The following is a 27,790-nucleotide window of genomic DNA, read 5'->3' as shown; positions in this document are numbered from 1 at the left end:
TTTTTTTTTAAAGAAAAAAATGGATAAACCACATTCATTAAAAGAAAAACAAGTATAAAAAGAGCACTAACACGGATGCCGAATAAGTCAATCCCCAGCAAGAGTTAATGTTTATTTTTATATACATAAAAAAAATTAAAACTTTTAAAATTATTTATTTAAACACTCCAAGTTTTTGATAGTAAGACCAATATTTGTTGGTTCAAATACTTTTCTAAAGTACTAAAGCCAAACATGCGATAACAAAAGTTTACAGGGATACAATTACAAAAAGGGCCTTTCAACCAGTAACCCGTGATGGCAATCTTGACACTCACGGGCCTATTTACCTTTAACGGATCCAAAAAAAAGATCCAATAAATCCATCAAGATTCAAAACCAACGAACTCAGATCCGCATCCATTAAAATTTTTAAAAATAATTAAAAAAAATTTAAAATTTCAAGAAGTCAAACCCTCTATAAAACCCATCTCCCTCTCCCTCTCTCAAAGCCTCTTTTAACATCCCCTTCCCAAAATGTCCACCATCGTCTTCTTCCCAACATGCCCCTCTCTTCCCATTATACCCTCATTCCCACCGCCTTCGCTTTCATTCTGGTCCTCTTTGAAACCCACTACCAAACTCCGCTCTCGGCTCTCCGGCCGCCTCCGCCCTGTTGCTGCGGCTGCGCCGCTAGCTTCCGAGACCACCATCACCGCCGACAACGCCGACTCGCCGGATGCCACTGCCATCGTGATCCGCGCTCGCAACCGTGTCGGCCTCCTCCGTGTCATCACCCGCGTCCTTGGTGTCCTTGGCCTCCGCATCGATCGTGCCACCGTTGAGGCCGACGGTGACTTTTTCTTGAAGACGTTCTTTGTCGTTGATTCACATGGTGCGAAGATTGAGGACTTTGATAGCTTGGAACGGATCAAGAACGCGATACGGGATGCTATTGACGGGGGCTTTGATTTGGCAATGAGTGGTCGCTCGGAGATCGTGCCGCGGAGGAGGGCTGGGGTTGGGGGGTTGGTTTCCGGGGAGGAGAAGGGGAGGACGGTGAGGTTTTTCGAGATGATGGATGGGTTTCTGAAGAATGATCCGGTGAGCTTGCAAAAAGATATTTTGGATCATGTAGAGTTTACTGTGGCAAGGTCTCGGTTCAATATCGATGATTTTGAGGCTTATCAGGTAGCATTTATTTATTTTTTTTCAATTTTTTTGATCTTTCTTGATGCCTTCTTAGATTGAGATTTCTGAGTCATGATTTTGAGGCTTATTATGATCTGTGATATTGTATGACCATTTTGCTCTATATGCTTTATCTTTGTCATATCAGTCATGAGTCTTTTTGGATGAATTCTCATATATTTCTTTTGAACGAAATATCATCATCATTTGCATCCGGTAATTTTTTTTTTTTTTTGTATGACAACTGCAGGGGATGGCACACAGTGTAAGAGACCGCCTTATTGAGCGATGGCATGACACCCAACAATTCTTTAAGAAGAAAGATCCCAAGCGACTTTACTATCTTTCTCTTGAGTTTCTTATGGGTATCCCTCATTTCTTGTTGAGCTAATGATGTTCATCTCTCAGACTAGTTTCAGGTTAGGGGGTACTGTTCTTAATATTTAGTGAAATATTCATCTTTAGTGTTGCATGTTTTGCTTAAAAGAAATCTTTGTAAGATGCTGGCCTTTATTTAGATCATATTTCCTTCTATAAGTCATGCACATGATCAAACCATCAGGTCTAATTGCAAAATTGGTTTAACTTTGGTAACCCTCAATGCCCTCATCTGATCAGTCATGGAAAGCGTTTGAATTTGCTACTTTATGCTACTGTCTTCATGTATTTGCTACTGTATGTTACTTATAATGGATGACAACCACTTTATTCTTCAAACTCAGACCAACTTCTTTCTTATATCTGCCCTGAGTCAGAATTAGGAAAACTCTTTTATGACTCTCCTGGGTTGCTTTTGTTATTAAATCCCATGCTTTGACCTGACACCTTTTTTTCCTTGTCTAAACATTTCAGGGCGTTCTTTGTCGAACAGTATTATTAACTTAGGTGTAAAGGACCAATATATGGATGCACTGAACCAACTAGGGTTCTCATTTGAAATATTGGCGGAACAGGTTTGAGAACAATTTTGCATCTGTACCACTTTTGATTATTATGTACTATGTAGATACAAACTAAACAATTTATCTGAAGTCCAAGCCAAAAACTTAAGTTGATTGTGAAGCTTGCTAAGTAAGCAACACCAAATATGTACTTTAATATATGATTTCTAATGTTAATACAGTAATCCCAACAATAGTCATGTTGGTCTAATATATTTCTTTTTGTTTACTTTATAGCTATCCTCTGAAGTTTGAATATATTAAAAAAATAAGGAGCTTAATTATATAATCTGACTTTTTTTTATCCAAGGAAGGGGATGCAGCTCTTGGAAATGGTGGCCTAGCACGGCTTTCTGCATGCCAAATGGATTCTTTAGCTACAATGGACTTCCCTGCTTGGGGGTAAGGCTTCTTGCTGGGTCTATAATGATTTATCCTGATTTTTTGTGTACGAATACTTTTATGGATGCTTTCACCATTGTTCATGATTGAAGAGATTTAATGCTCAATAATCTTCTCTAGCTTTATTCATAATAAAGGATGTGTAAATATATACAATTATAATGCTAAACATAGACATAAGAATAAGGAAATTAAATAACTCAAATAACTATCCTAGTTTAGAAGATTGAAAGAAATTTTGTAAAGATCTAATCATATCCTTAAAGATCCTATTAGGCTCCCTTAAGATAGTGATCCGGAGGAGACACCAATTTTGAAGACTAGGTCCCTTAATCAAGCCTGAGAAAGAGGTTTAGTAAGAGCGTCAGCAAGTTGATCAACGGAAGAGACATGGGACACACGGAGTATTGACCGTTGAATAAGATCGAACAAAATGATATCCAATTGAGATATGCTTCATACGTGAGTGAAACACTGGATTAGTACAAAGATATGTGGCAACAACATTGTCACTATAAATAACCGATGGGGAGGGAAGTGATATCCCAAGTTCATTAAGTAGAGACCCGACCCATTGAACTTCCGATGGGCAGAAGCAATTGCTTTATACTCAGCTTTAGTAGAAGAACGGGCCACAAATCGTTGCTTCTTTGAGCTAAAAAAAAATGGGATTAGGACCAGGAAAAAGAACACAGGCCTCGTGGATATGCGGTCATCTGGGTTCCCGACCTAGCCAACATCTGTGAAGCAGTGTAAAGAGAGAGAAGCTTGCACATAAACAAAGTCCAAGATCACGTCTGCCATTGGGATATTGGAGGAGCTTAGCATCACCCTAATGAGTTGCAGAAGATGCATGCATAAATTGCGAGAGCTTGTTGACTGCGAAAGCAATATCCGGTCGATTGACAAGGAGATACTAAAGACTACTGACTATCTTTATATACAAAGAAGCATCTGTGGGTGGAGATTCATAAGAATTTGAAAGTGTAACACCCTCTAAACTGGTTTAGAAGAGAGTATGTTGTGCCAACTGTCGAACAAGCAAGTCAATAATGTATTTTCTTAGAGAGAGAAAGCATGGTGTTGGTGCAGGAAAACTTCAATACTAAGAAAATAGGATAGCGGTCTCAAGTCTTTGATAGAGAACTTTGTAGCTAATTGCTCAATAACATAAGAAACAAACACATTATCGTTACTTATGAGAATTAAATCATCGACATATACCAAGAAGTATGTAGTGAGACCATCACAGTTGTAGACAAAGAATGACATGTCTGACTGTGTAGGAACAAGGCTTACTTGAAATAAAAAGTCACGAAGTTCTTGATACCATGCTTGAGGTGCTTGTTTAAGATTATAAATGGATTTTTTGAGTTTGCAAACGTAAGAAGGAATATTAGCATTAATAAACCGAGGGGGTTGTGTCACATAAACCTCTTCATTAATATGACCATGGAGAAAAGCGTTGTTGGCATCAAGTTGCCAAAGAGACCAGCCATATGACAATGCCAAACTCAAAATAAGGCGAACAGTGGTAGGCTTCACTGCTGGACTGAATGTATCAAAGTAGTCAATTCTATGTCATTGATGAAACCCTTTAGTAACGAGATGAGCTTTGTATTTGTTAATAGAGCCATCACGATTGCGCTTAATGTGAAACACCCATTTACAGCCTATGATATTTTGTAAGCCATGAGAATGCATAAGATCTCATGTACAATTATGAAGAAGAGCATCAAACTCGGTGGACATAGCAGAGCGCTATCGGGGACCAGCAAGGGCTTGGGTCACACTTGTGGGCTCAATCTCTGTGAATTAAGGAATGGAGCTGAGGCAATATTTGGGATTTGGCTTTATGAATGTTATTTCTGGAGCGAGTGAGCATAGGATGGGTATTGGTGACAGGTAAGGAGAAATGAGAAATGGTTTGTGGGTAGGAGAGATTGATGAAGGATTTGTCGGTGAAAAATCATCATTATAGGTCACCAGTAAGACTGAGGATGGGTGTTCATCATTACGCAAGAGATGTGAATTGGCAGTACGACCACACGAAGATGAGGGAATTATGAGGTTTGGGAGGAAAACAATGAAGGACTCAAGTTACAGATAGAGTCAAGACTTGAGGGAGAGATAGATGAAACAAACATAGAAAAAGGGAAAAACATCTTCAACGAACTCAACATGATAAGAAATAAATATTTTAGAGGAAGATGGATTATAGCAGAGATAAGCACTTTGTGTTTAAGAGTAACCTAGAAATACAAATCATGAGATCGGGGTTCCAATTTATGAGAGGTATATGGACGAAGCCATGGATAGCATTGACAACCAAAAACTCGAAGTTTTTGAATGTTAGGTGGATGGCAATGTAATTATTTAAATGAAGACACCATAGAGAGATTGGATTTTGGCAAGCGATTGATGAGATAGGTGGTTGTAGCAAAGGCAAAAGGCCAAAAGGTGAGGGATGGATGCGTGATGGAGAAGGGTAAGACCAGTTTTGACAATATGGTTGTGACAACATTTAGAGAAACCATTGTGTTTTTGGGCTATGTGGAAGCCCATTAGATGCAAGAAATAATGAAAGTGCAATATATTCATCCCCATTATCTGTTTATAAGGGAACAATTTTAGTTTTGAAGTAGTTTTCTACTAGAGATTTAAATTTGACAAAAGTGCCAAATGTTAGAATAGATAAATGAAGAAAGAAAAGAGAGAATGGTTCATTTCATCTTAATGTTTACAAGTGTATATATAGACTAGAGTAAATGCTTTATAGTAATGGGCTTTGACACCCCCTTCAAACTCAAGTTGGATCAGGAGGATCTGAGACACAGAGTTTGAGAAGATGGAACTAATGTTGTTCTCGAGTCTGGGTCCATGGTGAAGAAATCGGCAACTTCAGACTCAACTGGCACATACTAAAGAGCAATGGTCGACTGCTGACAATGTGAACGTGTAAAAGATGCATCAACGCTAATATGCTTGGTTAATTCATGCTTCATAGGGTCATTGGCAATCTATATAGCACTTGTGTTGTCACAGAGAAGAGGAGTAGGAGTATCACATGAGACACCAAATTCATCCAACAATCGACGAAGCTATACAATTTCAGATTTGGTAGTAGTAAGTGCCTGAAGTTCCGCCTTAGTGCTAGAATGTGACATAGCAGTTTGTTTCTTGGACTTTCATGCAAGAAGAGAAATGCCAAGAAATATGCAATAATCAGTGATAGACCGACAGTTAACAGGGTTACTTGCTCAAGTGGAATCCGAGTAAGCGTGAAGCTGAAGTGGACTGGAATGGGCATAGAACAGACTTCGTGATGCTGCCCCCCTTAGATAACGCAACACACAAAGTAAATGACCGTAGTGAACTGAAGTAGGAGTGTCAACGAACTGGCTCAACACATGAACAACATGAGCAATATCAGGCCTGGTGACAGTAAGACAAGACTGCCGACAATATGACGATAGCGAGAAAGATCCTTTAATGGTGAGCCGTCCGTGGGTTGAAGCTGAACATGGAGCTCCATAGGTGTAGATGCAGTCCGTGAATCAGTAAGGCCATATCGTACGATGAGGTCCTGAATATATCGATACTGAGAAAGTAACCATCATTTGTAGAAGTCACTTCGATCCCTAGAAAGTAGCTAAGAGGTCCTAAATCAGACATCATAAACTGCTGGCTGAGACATTGCTTCACAAAAGCAATATACTCCATATCATCACCAGTAATCAACATATCAACATAGAGCAGGAGCATGTAATAGGAATGGCCTAAGCAGGTAGAGAAACAAGATCCCAAGTGCTTGTTTTTTCCAAAGCTGAAGCTATTCAGATATAGCCAACGGCCACTCAGGGATACTGACTGCCTCCTGATAAGTGCTGGGCTCAAATATAGCACCAGCAGTAGGAAAACCATATCTGTCAAGTGCAAAAATAGTAGTACGATCACGAAGGTCATACCAAGACGTCGAGGCAGGTAATAGACCATCAAATGCTGCATCAGTGGTATTGGCTGGAGTATCGAAAAGAGCAGGAATGGAGGGCTAGGGATCATGAGAAACTTTAGGCCGGCGACGATAGTGAAAATGATATGTCTCAGGAGCTGAGGGTGAAGGTATAATGGAAGATTGAGCTGAAGGTAGAGTAGGAGACAAAGAAAGAACAACAGAAATCTCTATGGTAGGAACCAATTCCAAAGGAGGAATTCCAAGAAACGAAATAGACTCTGTGGAAGAAGGAGAGGAAGAGGGAGGCTGAGTAGCTGAAGAGTAGAAATAAGGACGACTCTCGTTAAAAGTGACTTCACGAGATATGCGAATGTGACGAGAGGAAGGGTCATAACAATAGTAGCCCTTATGCTCAAGACTATACCCAAGAAAGACACTCAATCGATTGAGCTGTTAACTTAGTATGTTCATGAGGTGCAAGTAAGACATAACAGACAACCAAAGACTCGAAGATGATCATAGCGAGGAAGAGAACCGAATAAGATTTCTCCACGACATTTACCTTGAAGAGAAGAGGATGGTTGCATGTTAATGAGATAGATCGCCATGGAGACGGCCTCAGCCCAAAAATGAGCGGAAACAAAAGATGAAATCAAAAAAGTCTGAGCAGTCTCAATCATGTGATGATGCTTACGTTCAGCGATCACATTCTGCTGACGAGCACCAGGACAAGAAAGTTGAAGAAGACTATCCTCAAATGGAAGAAATTGACGAAAAATAGTAGACAGATATTCTCCCCCGGAATCAAAACGAAAAACATGGATGGCAGTAGAAAACTGAGTGTGAACCATGCTAGCAAACGACTGATAGATAGAGAGCAACTGAGATCGATGTTTCATGAAATAGACCCACGTATATTTAGAGTAATCATTAATGAAAATGACATAATATTTGTGACCACCTTTGGAAGTAAAAGGCGCAGGACCCCAACATCAATAGACACATGACCCAAAAGACCCTGATTAACTAAGGAAAACAAATGTGAGCCACATAGATGACCCAGCCGATGAAGCCAGTGTGGAAAAGTAGCAGAAACAGGAAAAGTTGATCCCTGAACATGGATCGTAGAAGCAAGAGAGCGTGGTCATAGTGGAAAGAATAGGAAGAGAAAGATGATCAAGAACGTAGAGTCCATGAGAACCACTACGGCGATGGCCGGTCCTAATCACAGCTTTCGTCCGACGGTTCTGCATATAGCAAGAACAATCATCAAACCCAACAAAACAGTGAAGGTCAGTGAGTTGACCAACAAACATAAGATTCATAGACAGTTGAGGAACGAGTGACATATCAGGAATGGTAAATCTAGAGGTAGAAAGAATCCCTTGATGTGTGACAGAACAAGAAGTTCTATCGGCAGTCTGAATATACGTACCATCAAGAGCAAGTCTGCAGGATGAAAGTTGAGAACCATCGGAGGTCATGTGAAAAGAAGCCCTTGATTTTAAGACCCAAGAAGAATTAGAAGTGCTTGATGCTGACATCGAGGCAGCAGATCCAAATCCACGAACAGGAGGATCAGAACAAAAAGTGCCAGGAGCAACTCCGCGCCAAGATCTAGAGGAGCGCCTGACCCGAAACTCAGCAAGCTGCTCAGGATGTAACTTGATGCAGTTTTGTGCATGATGACCTGTTTCTTGCAATGGGTGCAGACGATAGTGTTTACAGAAGAACCTTTGATGACTCCAGACCGATGAGAAGCCACCAAAACAGTGTGGGATTGCTGAAGCAGTAGCAAGTGCACGAAGGCGTGTCTCCTCGACAATCAAAGCTGCAAGTACTTTAGCAAAAGCAGGAAAAGTACATCCAAGAAGCTGAATGCGTACCGGCTCAAACTCGGAGCAGAGGTCATCATAAACTGAAACATGAGGTTTTGCTGCTCATGTTTTTCCTTTCGGCACAATTCTTGCAATTGGAGCATCCCTTCGACACCATAGCATCCAATTGACCAGATACACAAGTAAAGATCGTGTAGAATTCCTCCACTGATAGATCCTATTGTTGAAGACTATGCAGGTTTTGTAGCAGGGAGAACTGGAGTGTCTCACTGGTGTGTAGATAGCGCTATTGAAGATAGTTCCAAATTTTTTTTGCTGATAAATGATCAACAAAGCTCATCCAAATTTCTTTTGCTATTGAAGATGACCGGAAGATGACTGGAGTTATGGTTTCTCAACCCTCTTTGATACCATGTTAGAATAGATAAATGAAGAGAGAAAAGAGAATGGTTCATTTTATCTCAATGTTTACAAGTGTATATATATAACAGAAATTGTGAGAAGAATTGGAATTGATTTCTTAATTTTTGGAGTACAATGGGCACCACATATATACACACATTAACCCTAAATTAATCCCACAATTTATGGGATCCAAACAAATCAGAAAAATATTCTAACAAATCAGAAAAATCATCATAATACTGAGTAACTACAAAAAATAACTTTCCTAATTTACAGTTTCTTCTATTTTCTCCAACAATATAGACTAGAGTAAATGGGCTTTATAGTAATGGGCTTTAATACCAAAGACATCTGATTTTTGTTGCAGAAGATACAACCATATGTATTTAGTGAAATGATTAACAAAGACAACATAGTATTTGAACCAATCAATAGAGAGAATAGAAGAAGACCACACATCAGACAAAAGTAATGCAAGAGGAGTAGAAGATGAAATAGTAGACTCATGAATTGGAAGCTTATACTTTTATGGATTTTTTATTAAGAACAAGAAAATTTTGATAAATGTTGAGAAGAGCAAGAAAGAACATGAGATGAAACTAAATGACTTATAATTTTGTTAGATGGGTGACCAAGATGTGGGTGCCAAAATGGAATGGAGTGAGTGGTGTACAAAAAGGCATGTGGTGGTATTGACAAGTTTTCCGAGACTGGCCAATGATAAACACCATCTTTTTGAGGTCCTTAAAGAAGAAGGGCCTTGGTTTGATGATCCTTCACTTGAATTCCGGACATGGAGAATATAACTTCAATATTGTTATCTTTGCATAATTGGGAAACATAATTTAGATTTTTGTCATAGTTGGAACACAAAGAGTATTTGGGAAGGTCAAGATTGATAAAGTGGGTATGTTGGGATAGCCAATATGGGTGATAACTAAAAGCCTTTACCGTCACCAATGATAATCTCATCAAACCCTCTATAAGCTGAATAGTGCAAAAAGTTCATAATATTGGTAGTGACATGATGAGAAGCACCCGAATCTGGGATCCATTTAGATGCTGTTGGAGATGCCTTTGAATGGGCAGTTGTGTGAGCACTTGGCGCCATGTAGCACGATGGAGAAAAGGTACAGGACCGCTGGGTTATAAAAGGTTGTGGTAATTGTTGGAAGACAAGACACCGTTTGCTAAGTGTCCTTGTCGTAATTATAGTTGGCAACGGCTGAGATATGGACATTTTTCTTGATTGCCAGTAGAAAAATGAGGTTGAAGGGTTGAGGAGACAATATTTGGTGGTGTGAATGGAGCAAAGGCCATGACTTAAAAATTTGTGGTGGAGGTGTGATCACTAGAGTGGGGGATGAGTGGCGTTAGCCTTTGTGGCTCTAGTACCATGAAGAGATTTAGTGCTCAATAATCTTCCCCAGCCTTATTCATAATAGAGGATGTGTATATATATACAACCATAATGCTAAACATAGCATAAGAAAGAGGAAATAAAATAATTCAAATAACTGTCCTAATTTAGAAGATTGATAGAAAAATTCAAAGATCTAATCATATTTTTAGAGACCCTATTAATGATTGTATGATTCAGGTTCCATTGTTGGGTTTTACACCACCTGTCATAAATCTCCTTTAAACCCTCCAAAATTTGATTCGCCATGTTTTCCCATAATATAATTGCTGTAACAAAAGTAGTCTATATCTCAATCATGATTTATATTCCAAAATTTGATGTACCTTGTTTTAAATATCGGTATATTTTAAATCTATATGACACATTTTTCTTTGCCCTTGTGGTCTGTTTCCAATAGATTGTTGGGGCAAAATCTCATAATTCAATCTTGCAGGAGAACTTAGTGGCATGCATCTGGCAAATATTGTTAATTTTTCATTTGAAGGGTGGCTCATTTTTTGTCTATTTGTTTAAGATCACTAAAGTGGACATTGTTATAGCTGCAAAAGGCTTGCCTGTGATAAGGGATGTTATGGTACTTTTGCAAGAATTAAGTATGTTTATTTACATGCCTCTATTGTACAAGGAGAATCTATGAGGTCATATATGATTTTCTATTTCATAACTTTGATTGTTCCATAATTGCAATTTGATGAGGATCTTATGTTTATTTTTAAAATTAAATTGTGTTAATCATTATTCTTATTTATGGCACAACCTGATTTTTTAATTATTAAGGTTATAGTGATATATGGTATATACAGCTAGTTGACTATGCTAACTTTGTTATTGTTAGTAGTGGATGTAAATTTCCCATCTTTGCAGCTATGGCCTACGTTATCAATATGGGTTGTTTCGCCAAGTTATATTAGATGGGTTTCAGCATGAGCAACCTGACTATTGGCTTAACTTTGGAAACCCTTGGGAAATAGAGCGTGTTCATGTTTCCTATGCAGTGAAGGTTTGTGAGTTTTCATACCTCATTGTCATCTGCAGTTCAAATTAAGGTCTCAAGCTGGATTTTTAATGCAATAATTTTCTTTTTGAGTTGTCGGATGCATTAGTTTTATGGGACTGTTGAAGAAAAGCATTTAAATGGCAAGAATTGTAAAGTTTGGATCCCTGGAGAGACGGTAATAAAATGCTTTTGCTTCTTTTTTATTTTTTTTTTTAATTTTTATTTATAACTGTGCTTTTATATATCTAAATTTCTAATCAATATCTCATCAATCTTGGATCCTCTGATGTTTATCATTGACTTTTATCCTTTTCATTTCTGACAGGTTGAAGCTGTGGCATATGATAACCCAATACCTGGCTATGGAACAAGGAATACCATAAATCTCCGTTTGTGGGCTGCTAAACCTAGCGGCCAGTATGATATGGTAATTGTGGTTAGACCTTGTTGTATTCCACATTCTTATCATATGGTTTTACTATGATGCCTTGTACTTAGTTCTAGTCCTTTGCAGAATTAGAATATTCTGCACTTTTCCTGGACCAAATTCTTTAAGATTGCTAATCCTTCCTCGACTATATGCCCATAAGATTATGGATTTCAACTGCTTAGACAAGGGCAATATGAGTATAATGTAGAAGCTTAGATGTTCAATTGCTAAACCTTATCTCATTTGCCAATTGAATATGATTGGTGTGCTCAATTTCAGGCATTGTCTTGGTATATTGGATTGCTCCATCAGTTCTGGATCATATTGAATATCTTGTAGGACACATATTATGGTTCCTGAAATTTTGTATATATTGAAAGATATGCTTGCATCCTTGTGCAAGTGTGTTGCTGTTTGTGAAACCAGTGCAAACAAAGTATCTCAATTTTGTGGAATGTATATAATAAAAATAAAATGCAACATATTTCAAATCATACGTGTGATGTCATTGCTGTTTTCTGGGCATAATCAATGGAGATTTTTATAGGTCATAAATAGATCTCACTCTATAGTGGACTTCTTTAGTGAAAATAGGTGTTCTAAGGTAGCGTTTGGATTACCGTAATGGAGTGAGGGGGAATGAAGTAAGGGAGAGGGGGGGAAGGAATGGGTAAGGGATGGTTATGAAAAAAAGTGTTTGTGATTGTGCTTTTGCAATCATTTCTTACATTTTAAGCTTTAATGTATGTGATTGTGCATGTTTTTTTGGTATTTACTATTGTGTGCAGAATTATGTATTTTCAATTGAAAAGTACGCGAGCTGTAAAATTTTCTTCTTAAGCTGTAACCAGTGTTGCTTTGACTTGTACTAATTTTCATGCTACGCCTTCTTCAAATTTTATTTTTTTACCACGTAAGAATTATTCTTAAATGTGGACTAATTCAAATTTTAGAGTGAAAATATTCCGGAATAAATTTTCATTATGATAGGTTATTGATGTTTCGAGAATGTCTTGGCAGGAATCCTTCGGCACCGGGGATTATATAAATGCAATCATTGATAGGCAGAAAGCTGAAACAATCAGTAGTGTTTTATATCCTGATGACCGTTCTTACCAGGTTTGTTTATGCCCTTTTTGCGCTGTGCAACTTCGCACAAAGAATTGTGTTTGCTGGCTACTCATTGGTAACTATTTAGTTAGCACATCTTGTGTTGCAGGCTTGCAGCTGGAAATTTTATAAATTTTCTTTTATTTATTATTATTGTTGTTGTTGTTGTTGTTTTTGTTTTGCTTATGTCTCTAGCTTTGCTATTTCTTTTATTTGAGATGTGTATAACACTGATGAAAGTGTAATATAAGGCAACCAGGAGAACTACATGAAAGTGATATGTGAAGCATCTGAACTCTGAAGTTTTCATGAGATAAATGAAATTACCAACTATAGTTAGATCATAGAGATTTCATTTGGTTTGAGTTTTTATTCTTGGTGAGTGTCAAACTTGTTTTATTGGATGTGCACTACAAATCACAATGTCAGTCATGAGACTCATGACATAAGGCTACCACTTTAGTCGAAATTGTTGGAGGATCAAAGTGAATGCAATTCTGTGAACATTTAAATGGCCTTAATTATAGGAACTAAGAGAAATCGCAAAATGATTTTATTAAGCTTTGATTTATTTTCTTTATGTAGTAGATGCTTACATTTTGAAGCCCACAAAGTATTTTCTAGGACAAGGATGAGAATTGCTATTTTAACAGTCAATAATGTTAAGCAATCAAGAAAGTTTTGAGCACATGAGATGCTTCTGTGATTTGTTGGGTGGTTACGTGACAATTTAGATAATAAGGAATATAGGCTTTAAGGTGGCTAGAACTAATTCGGCTGCTTTTTCATTCCAGGGAAAGGAGCTAAGGTTGAAACAGCAATACTTCTTTGTTTCAGCTTCTGTGCAAGATATTATACGAAGATTCAAAGATTCTCATAGTAGTTTTGATAAATTTCATGAGAAGGTATTTTCAGCTAAAATCACTTTCATTTGGTTCTCTATAATCATAATCTGAATACCAAAAGTTTAGAGTGCAATTTGTATTTGTTGTGCTTCACCCTTCCATATCTCTTGCAGGTTGCTCTCCAACTGAATGACACACACCCTTCATTGGCAATTGTTGAGGTGATAAGGGTGCTTGTTGATGAAGAACATCTCAGCTGGAAAGAGGCTTGGGATATTGCATGCAATATTTTCTCTTACACAACGCATACTGTAGTGCCTGAAGGACTGGAGAAAATTCCAGTTGACCTACTTGGCAGCCTCCTTCCCAGACATTTGCAAGTTGGTCAAAATAAGTTTCAATTTCTTTTTGTTTTGTTAGCAAGGAACTTAGGTTGCCCTTGTGCAATCTCCATTCCTATCCTTTTCTTTATCATAAAAAGAAATGCCAAGTTAAGCCAGCCAATTGAGATAAGGCTTTTTTCTTTGTGTGATCTCTTTACATAGTTTACTTTGTGCATGATGTTCTGTTGGTATCTTTGCTATTAGCAAGAACTGCTAATTATTGAATTAGCTCCATGTTAGATTGACAAGTATTTTGGGTCACCAAACTTTTGCAAATTTAACATCTTATCTTTTTTGTTTAGTTGATTCAACTCCAAGAGGGAAGATCCAGAATTTCATTATTAGATTTATACATGAAAGAATGCGGCGGTAATGAGGATGTCAGTTTTAAGTATTGCGCAGATAATAAAGATGAAAGTTATCATAACTTTTGTACGAAGTAGCAATGATAAATATGGCTTGACGTAGCTATACTAACTTTCTCGTAGTTTTGTTAACAAATTTTGAATTAAAATGCACATCTTATTTTTTGCTCATCATTATTGTCTTTATACTATTTCTAAGCTTTCCAATGTATAAGTGCCATTTTAGCTGGTATCCTTTTCTTTTACTTCATTATTTCTATGCTTGACTGCATTTTGACTGTTTGCCTAAGAGTTGCCATGCTTTTCATCATCCAGATAATCTATGATATAAATTTTTCCTTCACGGAGGAGTTGAAGCAGCGATTTGGACTTGATTATGATCGTTTATCCCGTATGTCAATTATAGAGGAGGGTGCTGTAAAGGTATTCTAACATGTGTCTTTGGATTTACTAGATTCCCTATGGATCAGATTTATTAATTATTGTATTTTTATATTATTGTTAAGCTCAATTGAAGTCCTGATTCTGTTTTGGGTTTTCTCCGTCACTTATTAGAATCAAATTATGCAATGTTATAATCAAATGCTTTCTTATATAAGTTTTATAGCTATATACTTTATCTGCATATATCCGGTCCAACCCATGTGAGGAATTCTCTATTGTGACCTGTCCCATACCATGCTTAATGCCTAAGTCATACACACATGATCTTTCTTTCCATTATTCATTGTGGGACTATTTAATTTAACCCTTATACACTACCCTAAATCTAATTCAATCAGAGCTAGGTATCAAATGCCCACTAGCGTCTGCTTGGTTTGCCCATGAATTAACTCACACTTTATACCATTAACAGTGTTGCCAAATTATTTCAATCTAGAAAAGATGACTCAGCCTGACCTAATCATGTGGCTCATGTTCACATTTTGTTCATGGCATGCCAAAAAAAAAATGATACATGATCCCTTCTCCATTTGAGAAAAAAACCTGGCTATTCGGAAAATTATCTTTCTTTAATGCTATTCTTTTGTTTAATTTTTTTCATGTTATAATTCATGTGTTTGTATAATTTCACAAGCCCTGTTAAGCTTTAGAGTAGATAATCTATGTCTTTAATCTTGTTTCTTGCTTTAATTTTCATTTAAGGAATTTTTTTTGGGGTACAATTAATACCATGACTTATCAATGCATCCTTTTTGCAGAATATTCGAATGGCCAATCTATCAATTGTCGTTTGTCATAATGTTAATGGTGTTTCCCGTGCTCATTTAGATACTCTCAAGTCAAAAGTGTTCAAGGTAAAAAGAGTCGACTCATATAGGTGGTGGATATATTTTTAGTTTGCTTTTAAAAAACTTAAAACAACATATGTTAGGTTGAGCCAATTATCTTTTAAACTATTGAAAGTTAAGCATGCATCTACTAAGAGACAATGGTGAAAGAGGATTATTTGTTTAAAACATATGGCCAAGTTGAATTTTCTTGTTGGCATGAAGTTCATGAACTGGAAGTATGAAGAATAATGTTAGACCTGCTGTGAAGTTTGTCTACAAGAGAAAAGGGAAAAAAAGGTCCAAAGCTGCTTCCTAGTGAGTTGAAGATGACTCAATTAAGCCAGACTTGAGCAAATTACAAAGATGGGTGGGGACATCTGTTTCTGTTGTTCTTGTACATTTCAGTGAACTGGTGCATGTGGGTGTCATTTACATTTCCTGTTTATTTGTGTTTAGTGTGAGCTGGCAGCCAAGGTTCTTGCTAGTAGTGGAGTAGTTGTGGTTTTGTCAGAAAGGGATTATTTAGGAGTGGGGATGGTTACTGGTAAGGAGGAAAAGAGGGGGGAACAGTTTTTATCAAGAAGGGAATGCAGCCTCTCGAATAGCTGCTGGTGCTTTATCCTCTTTGAGTTCTATCAAAAGAGTGGCAAGGATCAGACCAAATTGTTAGAGTGAGAATGTTCCTTCTTTTATTTCCATAGATAATACTAATAGATTTAAAAACCAACAAACAATAAATGATACTTTAAAAGCAAGCCGAAGATCACTCTCTAGAAGGGACAAAGCATAAGGCAATAGAAGACTATGATTAATTTGATGGCGTAGTTATGCAATGAGATCACCATTTATACTGTCTGCCCTATTGTGGACTTAAGTCATCTCCCCTCTTATGGCTCTTACAAATCAGTTTCTCCTTTATTTGATAGCTCTTACAAATTAGCTGCTCTTTTATTTGATATTGGATTCATTCTACAGACCTAAACCTTAGGAATCAGTGGCCAGCTTGATCCGAGCTAGTCTGGTTTGCTGCCTGATCTGCGCCTCTGTAACAGCTTTATTTCTAAACTTATTGTGATCTGCAGCCTGATTTGTTGCTTGGTCTGCACCTCTAACAGCCTTACTTCCAACTTGATTTGCCACTTGATTTGCAGTCTGATTTGCTGCTTGATCTGTGCTTGTAACGTAAACATTTCCGGAAGAATCTCAGGAATAGCTCACTTTGAAGCTCTAACAATTTTATAGAAAAGCCCCAGCACAGTTGAACAAGGTCTAGATTGGTTTGGAGTCGCATAGGAACCTCATGCTCATTTTTAATGTATAACATCCTCATCTATAGTTTTCGTCTAGTTTTCTAGTATCCTTTGCTGACTTCAGGAAAAAATGCTGCAGGACTTTTATGAGCTTTGGCCTCAAAAGTTTCATCATAAAACAAATGGCATTACTCAGGTATGATCTACTTTGTCACTAATGCGTGAAGTTTCTATGTCTTCATCCAAATAACTATCCTTTTGCATTTAAAGCTCATTGAATTTTATTGTAGAAAAGGAAAAATGCTAAGTTTTCTCACATTTATCGCGCTGCATATTTCTCTATTTGTTGCTATTATTTCCAATTTATATATCTCAAAATGATTAGCGTAATTACTTGATGTATTATTGTTCTTGCTTTAATGTATCTGGCTGTTGGAACTAATGGATTGCTCTTGACCAAAAGTAACGGAAAGTGCATAGCTAAGATGTGACTATATTAATTGAATTGCTGTAATTGATTCATTTGATATACAACCAGTTGTCATTGTTATTGCCTGCTTAACAGTATGGTAAATACAGCTTGCATTAGGGTATTGTTGATAATTACCAAGTTTAATATCTCTGTTATTTTCGACTTCTTGAATATCTTGTATTTTCAGCGACGCTGGGTTGTGGTCAGCAATCCTGGTTTATGTGACCTTATCACCAAATGGCTTGGAACGGATGCTTGGATCCGCGAGGTAGACCTCCTACTTGGATTGCGGGAGCATGTGGAAAATAAAGAACTCCAACTTGAATGGAGAACAGTAAATCCATTTTCATCCATGTTTATTTAAGTGGAGCAATTAATATCCTTATTCATTTTTCTTTTTGATAGTAGAACTTGACACACCTGTGTAATTAATGCCTTCTTTGTAGGTCAGGAGGGTGAATAAAATTAGGCTTGTGGAGTTCATCGAAGCCATGACTGGCATGAAGGTTTCAAAGAGCCTTAATGAAATTAACTTGTTCAAGATAACTGTAAAACCTTATTATCCTAAATCCTTCATGTTAAGAAACATCATATTACTTTATTTTCAGGTCAGTCCAGACGCAATGTTTGATGTACAAATCAAGCGAATTCATGAGTATAAGAGACAACTGCTTAATATACTTGGTATTATCCATCGTTATGATTGTATAAAGGTAGGCATTTTTTTTTTTGCTTCGTAATCATTGAATTATACTTGAATTCATAATTCTCATTATCACTTGCTGTTTTGTCAGTTAGATTGCATATGGCAGTTTCTCTTCTCAGCAATTTTGATGGCAATATGTATTTTGTACGATACCCAACTACATGAGTTACATATCCATTGCCTTTAGGTTTATCAAATTATGATACTGGGTGGAAATCAATACCATTGGTAGATCCTATAACTGAATGATTGCTTTTTTTTTAACCTCTAATTTGATGAACTTGAATAAAAATTTTAAATAATAATGAGTTATGTAATGCTCAGGAGTTGTGGGCCAAATCACTTTCTTCATTTTTGAATTCAATGTTCTTTAGTTCTTTCAATTTTTTTTGTATTATTGTTCTTTTTCTAGTTCTCATTGTTACTAGCACCATCTTCAATTTTCTACTTTTGATCTTTCATCTATTCTTGTTAGGTCATAACTCATTAAGTTTGTATTAGTGGTAATACACGTTAAAGAACTTTGATGCAATATTTTACATTTATCCCCCATTGGCTAATTTTCAGATCAATGTGCTTAATTTATGCTTTATTTCAGAACATGAAGGATAGTGAGAGAAAGAGAGTTGTGCCTCGTGTTTGCATCATTGGAGGTAAGGCTGCTCCTGGGTATGAAATGGCAAAGAAAATAATCAAGCTCTGCCATAGTGTTGGAGAAAAGATCAATTCTGACCCTGATATTGGTGATCTATTGAAATTGGTAAGAAAATTGTCCCTTTTACCACAATTATTGAGGCACCATTTTTGAATTTAGTGATGGACTAACAAGTAATAACATATCTGATGGGTTTTGATGTTGTTGTGCAATGATTTATTTTACTTGCATGTGGAGTTTGTTACCAGTTGCTCAGTTACATTTGTATCTTATTGAATTACTATGTGATGAAATTCTCCAGTTGCTCAGTTACATTTGTATCTTATTGTGTTACTATGTAATGAAATTGCTCCTGTTTTTCTAAGTTCTGCAGATGCAACATTTGCGTAGGTTTCTGTCACCTATCTGGTGTTGTATCTGGATAACTCTTCTGTGGAATAGCCTGTCATAGTGGTGAATTACCCTTTTCGACAAACCAGATCTGCTAAGATGCACTCTTAGATCTATAATGAGAAGGCAAAGAATAATGGCCTGTGTAGTTTCCTAGGTTTTTGCTATTGTAATGTGCTATTGTTCTAGTAGAAAAGCGAGCACATACTCTGAGATTTTAGTTCTCTTTTGTTTAATGTCTCTACATAACATGAAGTGGGTTGCTTGTTCTATTTGACAGTTGTGTAATTCATCCTGCAGATTTTTATTCCAGATTATAATGTTTCAGTTGCTGAACTCGTAATCCCAGGAAGTGACCTTTCACAGCATATTAGGTAAGAAAGGACCATAGTCTTGGTAAAGTAATTATTAAAGTTTGACCTGATCCAAGAACATGTCATTGCAGTAATTTTGCTTTGATGCCTTATACTTCTTAGGAAATGAGATATCTCATTTCATATGCAGCACAGCAGGCCATGAAGCATCTGGGACTGGCAGTATGAAATTTTTGATAAACGGATGTTTGCTGTTAGCCACTGCTGATGGATCTACGCTTGAAATCATTGATGAAATCGGGGAGGAAAACATGGTCAGTTTTTTACTAGATGAAGACTACTAACTTTTAATTCAGTTTGACCATCTTAACTGAAATGATTATTTCCCCCGTCTCACTGGATTCTATGTTTGATGAAGGCAGATGATAGTTTCATTATTTGAAAACAAATGCACATGCATCCCAATCTCATGTTCAAACTAGTTTGATTATAAAAGATGAGAAGGTTTTCTTGTATTATTGATAGTCTTGTAAAACCATGTTCATAGGTAGTTTAATCATTTTCAAAGTTTTCATAAGGTGGAAACTCGAAACAATGCTGGTAGTATATATCTTCCCTTTTTTTAATTTCAATAATTTGTCATAATAAGTGCTACGAGTTTCTTCTTTCCAGTTTATTTGTGGTGCCAAAATTCATGAAGTTGCCATGATGCGTGAAAATGGTGAGGCCCCCAAGCTGCCACTCGAACTTGTTCATGTTTTGAGGTGTGTTAATATAATTCAGTAATAATTTTCTTATTTACAGTTAAAGTCATGCCATACTTGTCCATTCTGTTTATTTTGGATATACCTCATGTATCTCTTTTAGTTTTAACTTTTCTTTTTCAGATATATCTTGCTTTAAATTCACTTGATCTGCAAGCTTCTGTGATCTATTTTAGTACCATCCCGGACAGCTTTTATTGTTAAACAACAATGGTACTGCATGAATGAAGTGTTCCATAAACTGGGTTCTTGATTTGATGGCATCTACACTACCATTATCTTCACCAACATTTTAATGAACTTTCGACTCTTTTTTTTTCTAGTTAAATAGATTGGTTTGACTGTCAACTTAGAGTTATTTAAACTTGATTCAGGAATGATTGTTTTTCCTCCTTTCTGATTTGATTGCATGTTTTGATTTAATGCACTGTACAGTACAGAAGATTACAAGCTAAGTTCCTTCCCTTGATAAAATCTTGGGCATTGACAGACCACTTTTTGTGGGAGCATGAGATATGTTTCTCTGAAGCTTTGACTTCTGTTGGGTCAGAATATCTACTGGTATATAGAAAAATGTCAGGGAGACAATCAAGTTTATTCTGTACATCACATACATAAGCTTTTTTCAAAAAAAAAAAAGTGGACGGCACACGCACATACATGGTTCAAGCTGAGTTCTATTCTTTTTTTTATCCAAAGAAATTTACACGTGATCAGTCTTAGCCAGTGATATATCCTATGGAAACCCATCAGCCGTGGTCGCCATGTTGTTTGTTCAGTTTACCTGTTGGCCTGAGGATATAGATAATAAAAAAAGGCTTGCATTATGTGGCTATTAAGATTTAAAACAGAACAGAATGTTAAATTTAACATGAAAAATTTTTAGATAGTGCGCTTGCTGATATCTATAAATTAAGTGTCACTTACAAATTGTAGAAATTAATTTTAACTTATCTTTCAAGGTTATCTTATGAGGTTCATAAACCAAATGGCCCAAATCTCACTTTGATACTTGGTGAAGCACAACTAGCATATGGATCTCATATTCAATAGAGATTATGTGGGACTACCTGAAATATATTTCATCATTGAACTCATTTTATGTGTTTACCATGACACATGCAGAATGGTGCGTGACGGTTATTTTGGCCACGAGGAGTACTTCAAACCATTATGTGATTCTATAGAGAGTGCCGGAGATTTCTATCTCCTCGGACATGATTTTCCAAGCTACCTCGAAGCCCAGGTCAGTTAAAATCCTTGAGACAATATATTTACATCCTTTGTCAATTCTAGCCATATTGGATGAATGATATTTACTGTCATTTTTTTGAATGCATGCACAACCACAGGCAGCAGCAGACAAAGCCTTTGTCGATCAGGAGACGTGGACGAAGATGAGCATACTTAGCACGGCTGGCTCTGGAAAATTCAGCAGTGATCGAACCATCGGTGATTATGCAGCGGAAACGTGGGGTATTGAACCTTGTAGGTGCCCCTTTTGACTTGGAGATTCACAGGCAAGAAGCCAGTATTGTTGATTATAATGCAATTGTGGAGCTTTGGTGACCTTAAAGTACATTAACACAGTATATGTTCACCAATTTCATCTGAACTATTTAGTTTTGATAACAATATAGCTTTTGTACTCTTCCATGTAATTTGGTTCAATTAATTAATTATGGAGTTCCATTAAGTACAGCCCCGAAAGAAGGTTTTCTGAATTAGAGGTGAAGGGAACATGCAATGGAAAACAATGGTGGGACAATGAAATTAATTTTCTCAGTCCATATATATATATATATATTCATGCAAATAAATAGAGAGAAAAACAGTTTTGATTAGTTTTACATGAATAATCACAATGAACATAATTATAGAACATATTGCATATAATGTGTGTGTGCCATATTTTTAGATTTTTCTTTTTATTGTGAGTTTAAATAAATTAAAATTATAATATAACTAAATAGTAATAATAATATAAACAGGTGCTTTCTGCTCCCACTCCCCTATAAAATAGGTAATTGTCAATGTCATGTGGAACTTATATTTGTTAATTCACCTTATTAAAATATTGTTATTTATTTAAAAAAGCAACTTATCAAATATCAATTAAAAAAAATTATACAAAACTACTTATTTAGTTCAAGGGTAAGTGTGTATATATATATATTTATATTATACAAAATTGGTTATCGTTATGATAAAATTACCCTTGGCTCAGTAAACCCACATGACTGCATCCAATCAGTTAAAATGTGATGCTAAATTGCTAATTGGTCCTGATCCAGCGATCAATTCTATAATAAGATCCCAGTTCCTTAATGGATCGGGTGCGGATCCTTTTCGAGATCCGACCCGATCCGATCCTCTCCTATCTAAATACTACCAGCACTGCTCTTAAACCCCCAACAACCTCAATACCTCGATTCACCATCGTTCATGGCCGCCGCCACCGCCGCGAGGTCCGTATTCCGGTCATCCTCCATCCGCAGCATGGCGAAGAGGCTCTCCGCGGAGACCAGCGCTTCCCGTCCTCCCCTTCGAATCCCCAAGCCGCAGAGGCCTGCTCCTCCTCCTCCTTCTCTTCCTCGTATACTCAGGTATCTATTTCGGTTTCATTGTTGGTTGGTTCTTATAGATCACAAGCTTGGCTTTGATTTTTGTTTTTTTTGTTTGTTTGTTTGTTTTTGTGATTTTTTTATCATGTTTGAAGGTCTCCCGTGGAAATGAGCTTCTGTGTGGAGTCGCTTCTGCCGATGCATAGCGTGACTGCGGCCGCGTTGATGAATTCGATGCTCTCTATTCCTGGCAATGGCTATGGTTGGCTTTTGGAAGGTATTGCAATTTTGTGCGAGCCATTGTTTTGTTATTTGTTTTGTTTTATTTTATTATATATATATATATATATATTTTCAATCTGTCTGTTGAGATATTCTTGTTGCTTCTGCACAGTGCTTTTATTGTTATTTGTGTTGATTTTTGTAGAATTGTGGAAAATGTGCTTTCAGATAATTTTATTGATATTCCTGATCGTATGTTTCTTTAGCCGTATCAATATTCTTACTGGGCAGCCTATTATTTTTGGTTATTCTGATTCTTATGATTTGCTTTTGTCCCTTGAAAAAGAAAATGAGAAGAAGTTTGCTTTGTGAGTGTTGATGGTATCCAATGGTTAAATGGTTGCAATACAATATTTCACCAATTTTGATGTTATATCTTGAATTTGAAGTTAAGGGTATTGATGTGTTCAAGCATGTGTTCATTTCTTATGTCAAATCATCATTATTGCTTTTTCAGTTTCAAGTTCACCTTATTTATGCATTTAATAGACAAGGAAAATTTTCTTTTCTCTTCCTTTTTTCTTCTTGTAGGGAAAGATGAAACTAGATGAAGTTCAAGCCAAAGTGAGGTGATTGACCTGAAATTTCTCTCTTTTTAATCATTAAGGCCAAACTAGCTGCCATACGAAGTGAAACTTTCCCATACAAACATTTTTGGTTACTGCCTGTGTCTCACTTGAAGTGATTGTAGTGTATATTGTAAAAGAAAAGAGTGCCTTGATGATTTCTATGATAGGTGGACCAAAGTGGTTGTCTTTCTCCAATGCTTTCCTCTCAAGTTTGATGGATAAGAAGCACACACACACATGCTTCCCCTCACAGGCACAAGCATGCTTGAAAGAGTTAGGAATAAAATATCAAACAACTGTTATTAATGTCAAAAATGAGTTAAACCAGACAACCCTTCAATTTATTTGAAATGAATTTGTTATTGCATTTTATGACAATCAGAAGAAACAAGTAAATGCAAGGAATTTCACCATTTCATATAGTTTTTGGCCAACTCAAGTTGAAAACTGTATTGGGTTAGGGTCTTAGGTATAAATATGAAGTATATCAAAGGGACTGATATTTTTCTAGTCATGGCATCAACCTTTAATGAACTGGTCTAAGTGAAGGTACATTCCTTGACAGCAAGAGTAGTGATTCTTGTATATATATGCTGATTATTTTTATTCCTAAAAGATTTATCCCTCCTAGTTCTTTCTGTGTGCACTATTATGTGATATAACAGACTTCAATTCTTCCAACATATGTAGTTAAATAAAATCATCTTATTTCAATCATTCTTCTACCCATACATATTTACTAAATTAAGGAGTATACTAATTGTTTCTGCATTCAATCAGCTGGCAATGATGACGTGTGACAAAGACTGGCTGAAACCTAGCGAAAATTCTAGATCTGATTTTCAAGCAACACATGCTCCAGAGTCATGTTTTTGCATGGACTGTTTTGGGAAAGGACATGTTCTGTTTTTTATAATAGTTTGATGGATGATCTCTTTCTTAGGGAAATATCTTAAATAACCATGCAAACAGGAGCAAATCTGTTTATGTTTGATATGGTTGTTAGGAATTTATCTCTATTTTGTTTTTTTTTTCTGTCTTTCACAGGTTTAAAAGAACAAATATTTTATGGTTATAAATGCAAGGATTTTTTGTAGCCAGCTACCAAGATATTATTATTTGGCTCTCATTACAGCTGATATGTGTGTGTGTGAATTACATTAATACTATTATGCTCCTCATTATGGCATATGCCAGTATGAGTTGTGAATGGAGGTTTATGTTCTTCAGAAACACATATTTTCTGCCAGTTTTTCTTCTTAATAGCCTAGATATTATGGGTCCTGTATTGTCATATAACTTAAATTAGATTTAGTGGCCTTATGCATTCCATCAATGCGCTTGATTCTTTGTATACTGTGTGTAATAAGTTGTATTTTTTTCTCTTAGAAGTAAAATTATTTGCACAAATTGAGGCAAATTCCACATTAATTGCTGACTAAAGCCTAGATTTAAATTAGGGTTGCCAGTTTGAAACTGAGGCCCAAGTCAGTAGACCAGTCTTATTTGCACAAAGGAGATGGTCTAAGCCTGAACCTGAACCGAACAATTGACTCTGCTAATGAGGTCGAGTAAGGGCTAGCTTAATGTTTTAGAGTTCCCATGGCTCTGAAGCACTAAGTTCAGCCCTTGGCTTCCAGCTATTCTTAGTTTCCTTCAGTTGACCTGAATGAAAATTTTGGGTGTTTCTCTGGTTATGGATGATTAAAATGTCTTTTAGTCCTCAAATTTTAGTTTGTTTTATTTGCTATTCTTACTTTTGATTTTAGCATTCTATTCACTGTCTATGGTTTTTGAGTTGAAGTTTATTTTATTCTGCATCATATCTCAATTTGTTTTTGATTGGATTTATTATAAGTTTGAATAATATATGTTTCTAGGAAGTAAGCATGGGGAACCAACAATGTTGATATGTCATATAGTTTTGTTGAGTTTTAATTTTTTTGCTTATTTTATTACTAAATTTAAAGGGCATACTGATGTTTTTTATTCAATCAGCTGGCAATGATGACGTATGATGAATCTCTACTGGATCCAAGGAAATTCTCGTTTAGACAACATCATGTTTAGATAGCTTGGGTGTTAAAGTGACATCTTATGTGGGTTTGGTGAACTTCTCACCTGGACGAAGTTTTTAGTTATTCCTTTGGTTTCCTATGTTTCCATAACACTCATGCTTAAACATTTTTGATATTTTGGAGATGTTTTGAGGCAATGAGTGATCAAATGTAAAATGGTCTGAAACAATTCTGCTCTAGTAAATTTATCATTGAGCAAGAATAAGTTTCTATGCTATTCTTCAAACATTCCCTACAACAGTTTAGGTTTTTATTATAATTATGGAACTAATTGGCATGCACAAAAGCATTTTTTTTTTCTTTTCGCCTCCTTATGTACTGTTTAAACTTTAGAGCATGTTTAATTTTAAGTTTTTATGGTTGCTTATTGGTTGTAGAGTTGGAGATAAATTATATTTGAAGAACTTCATTCTAGCTTTGATCCTGGTCAATATCTGAATTCCTCATCAGTTTGTGGGTTTCCTAAATTGAAAGAATTTATAGGAGCATATTGGTGCATAGATCCTTGACCATGTACTTTGTTCGAAAGAATCATCCTGAACAGACTTTTGTGATGTACTAAATGACTGCACAAGGTGGATTTTTGCTTAGAATATAAGAGTTGCATGTCTGAATTTGGGAATATCTAAATTGGAAAGGGAGGCAAAACTTTAGACAAACAGAAATAATATAACAATGGATTAGCCCTGTTGTCACAGTGCTTATGATGTTCAATAGCTATTATACTTCAACAGAAATCTGTGCTCTTGAGTTGGGGAGATCAGTGACTACAGTAACTTAATTTGATTTTTTTGGTACGCAATATGTAGGCATTATGGACCTACTGGCTTTGGGGGTGTTTTTATTTGCAATCCCAATATATGGATATTTTCCCATGTAACTAGGGCAGCCATTAAAAGTTCACAAAGAAGTTTCAGCATGGCAAATTTGGTTGTTCATGCCACTTGCAGCTTCTAAAGTCTAGTTATGACAATCCTGATTGAATGAGTGTGTCCTTCCATTTATTCAAAATACTGTGTGACATAGGTGTCTACTATGTTATGCATCACTACTTAAGATTTACTTGTATTCTTATGCGTTGAGAAATAATTCATCTGCTGCTTCAACTTTTAGCTTTTTCTTCATTTTCTCCTCTTAATTTTAGGCCTGCTTATTGTCCTGATCCAATATCATCTCTCTTTCATTTCTATTTCCCTGCATTAATTCTAATTTGGATCTTAGACACTTGGTTCTTGTATTGTAGATGGATGATAAGTTTTCACTTCGGGACACCACCACAACTGATAGTAGCCATGGATTCCATCATGAATTTTAAGGTATTTGTTGATTTTCACTTTGAAAGAGCTGTTGAAGAGCTTCAAATAACTGCCTCCCTTCTCATGACACTGTGTTACTTGGAATTAGGATTTTGGTTAGCATGCAAAGCAATCAACTTTTAGCCAGTTGTAGCAAATCTTGCAAACATATGCATGTTTGAGAATGTGTTGTTGGATTCTTCAAGTCTTCACTGAACCTCTCTAAATACATCCACGGCTTATAGTTTCATTTAATTACTTAATACTTTTTTATTTCATACAAACAGGAAATTCTCTCTTGAGTTATACCATACATTTGGTTTATATATGCAAAACTTTGTCCAAGTTAGAGCAGTAAGGCTATAGCAAACATCTGACATAAAACTGCGTGAATTTGCTGCAACACAATGATTGGTTTTGTTGTCAGTTTCATGCATTTGCTGAGCCCATATTTTATCCTATCTGTATCCTCTCTGATGATGCACTTTGATTTTGTCCAAAACTGTGTGAAAATTCCTAAAATAATTGTATCCCCTACAGGTGTTAAAAAAAATTCCTACTCAAAACCTGTCAAAATCCTTTCCCTTGGACACATATCTCCTTCTTTGTGGATAGGTCTCATGTCACGCGTCTTAATTGTGCCCCAGAAGATTATTTTTTATTTAATTTATTATTATTATTATTTTTTTCTGTTAGGCCTCTTTCTGGAAGTTAATAAAAACCACAATAATTTCATGTCTTCTTTTTGAATAGAGGTGATAGCATTTATGAACTTCTGAGCATGCCCAAATTACAAATCTCTCCAGTTGATGTGACTAATTAAATTTAGATTTTTTTCACAAGCCTATTTTTATTTTCCTATGAACCATTTTGTCAGAGGCCTTTGCAAACAAACAAACAGCTAGATGAAGTT

The 27,790-nt window shown here is 36.2% G+C and overlaps 2 protein-coding genes across 8 annotated transcripts; both read left to right on the top strand.

The window, feature by feature from the left end:
* Window positions 1–508: 508 nt before the first annotated feature.
* LOC120253371 (glycogen phosphorylase 1-like) lies at window positions 509–21,785 on the top strand. 2 transcript variants are annotated; one of them, XM_039261712.1, is made up of 22 exons: window positions 509–1,170; window positions 1,421–1,535; window positions 2,023–2,123; window positions 2,422–2,513; window positions 10,999–11,134; window positions 11,238–11,306; window positions 11,457–11,558; window positions 12,582–12,680; window positions 13,466–13,576; window positions 13,690–13,896; window positions 14,580–14,687; window positions 15,467–15,562; window positions 16,928–16,984; window positions 17,448–17,594; window positions 17,707–17,766; window positions 17,869–17,973; window positions 18,565–18,726; window positions 19,312–19,385; window positions 19,516–19,639; window positions 19,998–20,089; window positions 21,215–21,335; window positions 21,442–21,785. In XM_039261712.1, exons 1-22 carry the CDS (start codon window positions 517–519, stop codon window positions 21,592–21,594), a joined length of 2,985 nt encoding a protein of 994 aa, XP_039117646.1. In that variant the 5' UTR covers window positions 509–516; the 3' UTR covers window positions 21,595–21,785. The 2 variants fall into 2 exon arrangements, with proteins under 2 accessions (XP_039117646.1, XP_039117647.1); XM_039261713.1 differs by lacking the exon at window positions 509–1,170 and adding an exon at window positions 1,249–1,259 and having other exon boundaries at window positions 1,418–1,535.
* A 704-nt stretch (window positions 21,786–22,489) lies between these two features.
* LOC120253367 (protein NUCLEAR FUSION DEFECTIVE 6, mitochondrial-like) lies at window positions 22,490–27,132 on the top strand. 6 transcript variants are annotated; one of them, XM_039261702.1, is made up of 4 exons: window positions 22,490–22,695; window positions 22,809–22,930; window positions 23,467–23,504; window positions 26,826–27,132. In XM_039261702.1, exons 1-3 carry the CDS (start codon window positions 22,535–22,537, stop codon window positions 23,484–23,486), a joined length of 303 nt encoding a protein of 100 aa, XP_039117636.1. In that variant the 5' UTR covers window positions 22,490–22,534; the 3' UTR covers window positions 23,487–23,504; window positions 26,826–27,132. The 6 variants fall into 6 exon arrangements, with proteins under 6 accessions (XP_039117636.1, XP_039117638.1, XP_039117635.1 ...); XM_039261704.1 differs by lacking the exon at window positions 26,826–27,132 and adding an exon at window positions 25,503–25,822; XM_039261701.1 differs by lacking the exon at window positions 26,826–27,132 and adding an exon at window positions 24,285–24,640.
* The last annotated feature ends 658 nt before the right edge of the window (window positions 27,133–27,790 follow it).

This window comes from Dioscorea cayenensis, unplaced genomic scaffold, assembly GCF_009730915.1.
Source record: "Dioscorea cayenensis subsp. rotundata cultivar TDr96_F1 unplaced genomic scaffold, TDr96_F1_v2_PseudoChromosome.rev07_lg8_w22 25.fasta BLBR01000071.1, whole genome shotgun sequence".
Classification (NCBI taxonomy): Eukaryota; Viridiplantae; Streptophyta; class Magnoliopsida; order Dioscoreales; family Dioscoreaceae; genus Dioscorea; species Dioscorea cayenensis.
Note: the sequence above shows the minus strand (reverse complement) of the source record. Positions and strands in the feature narration are given on the sequence as shown.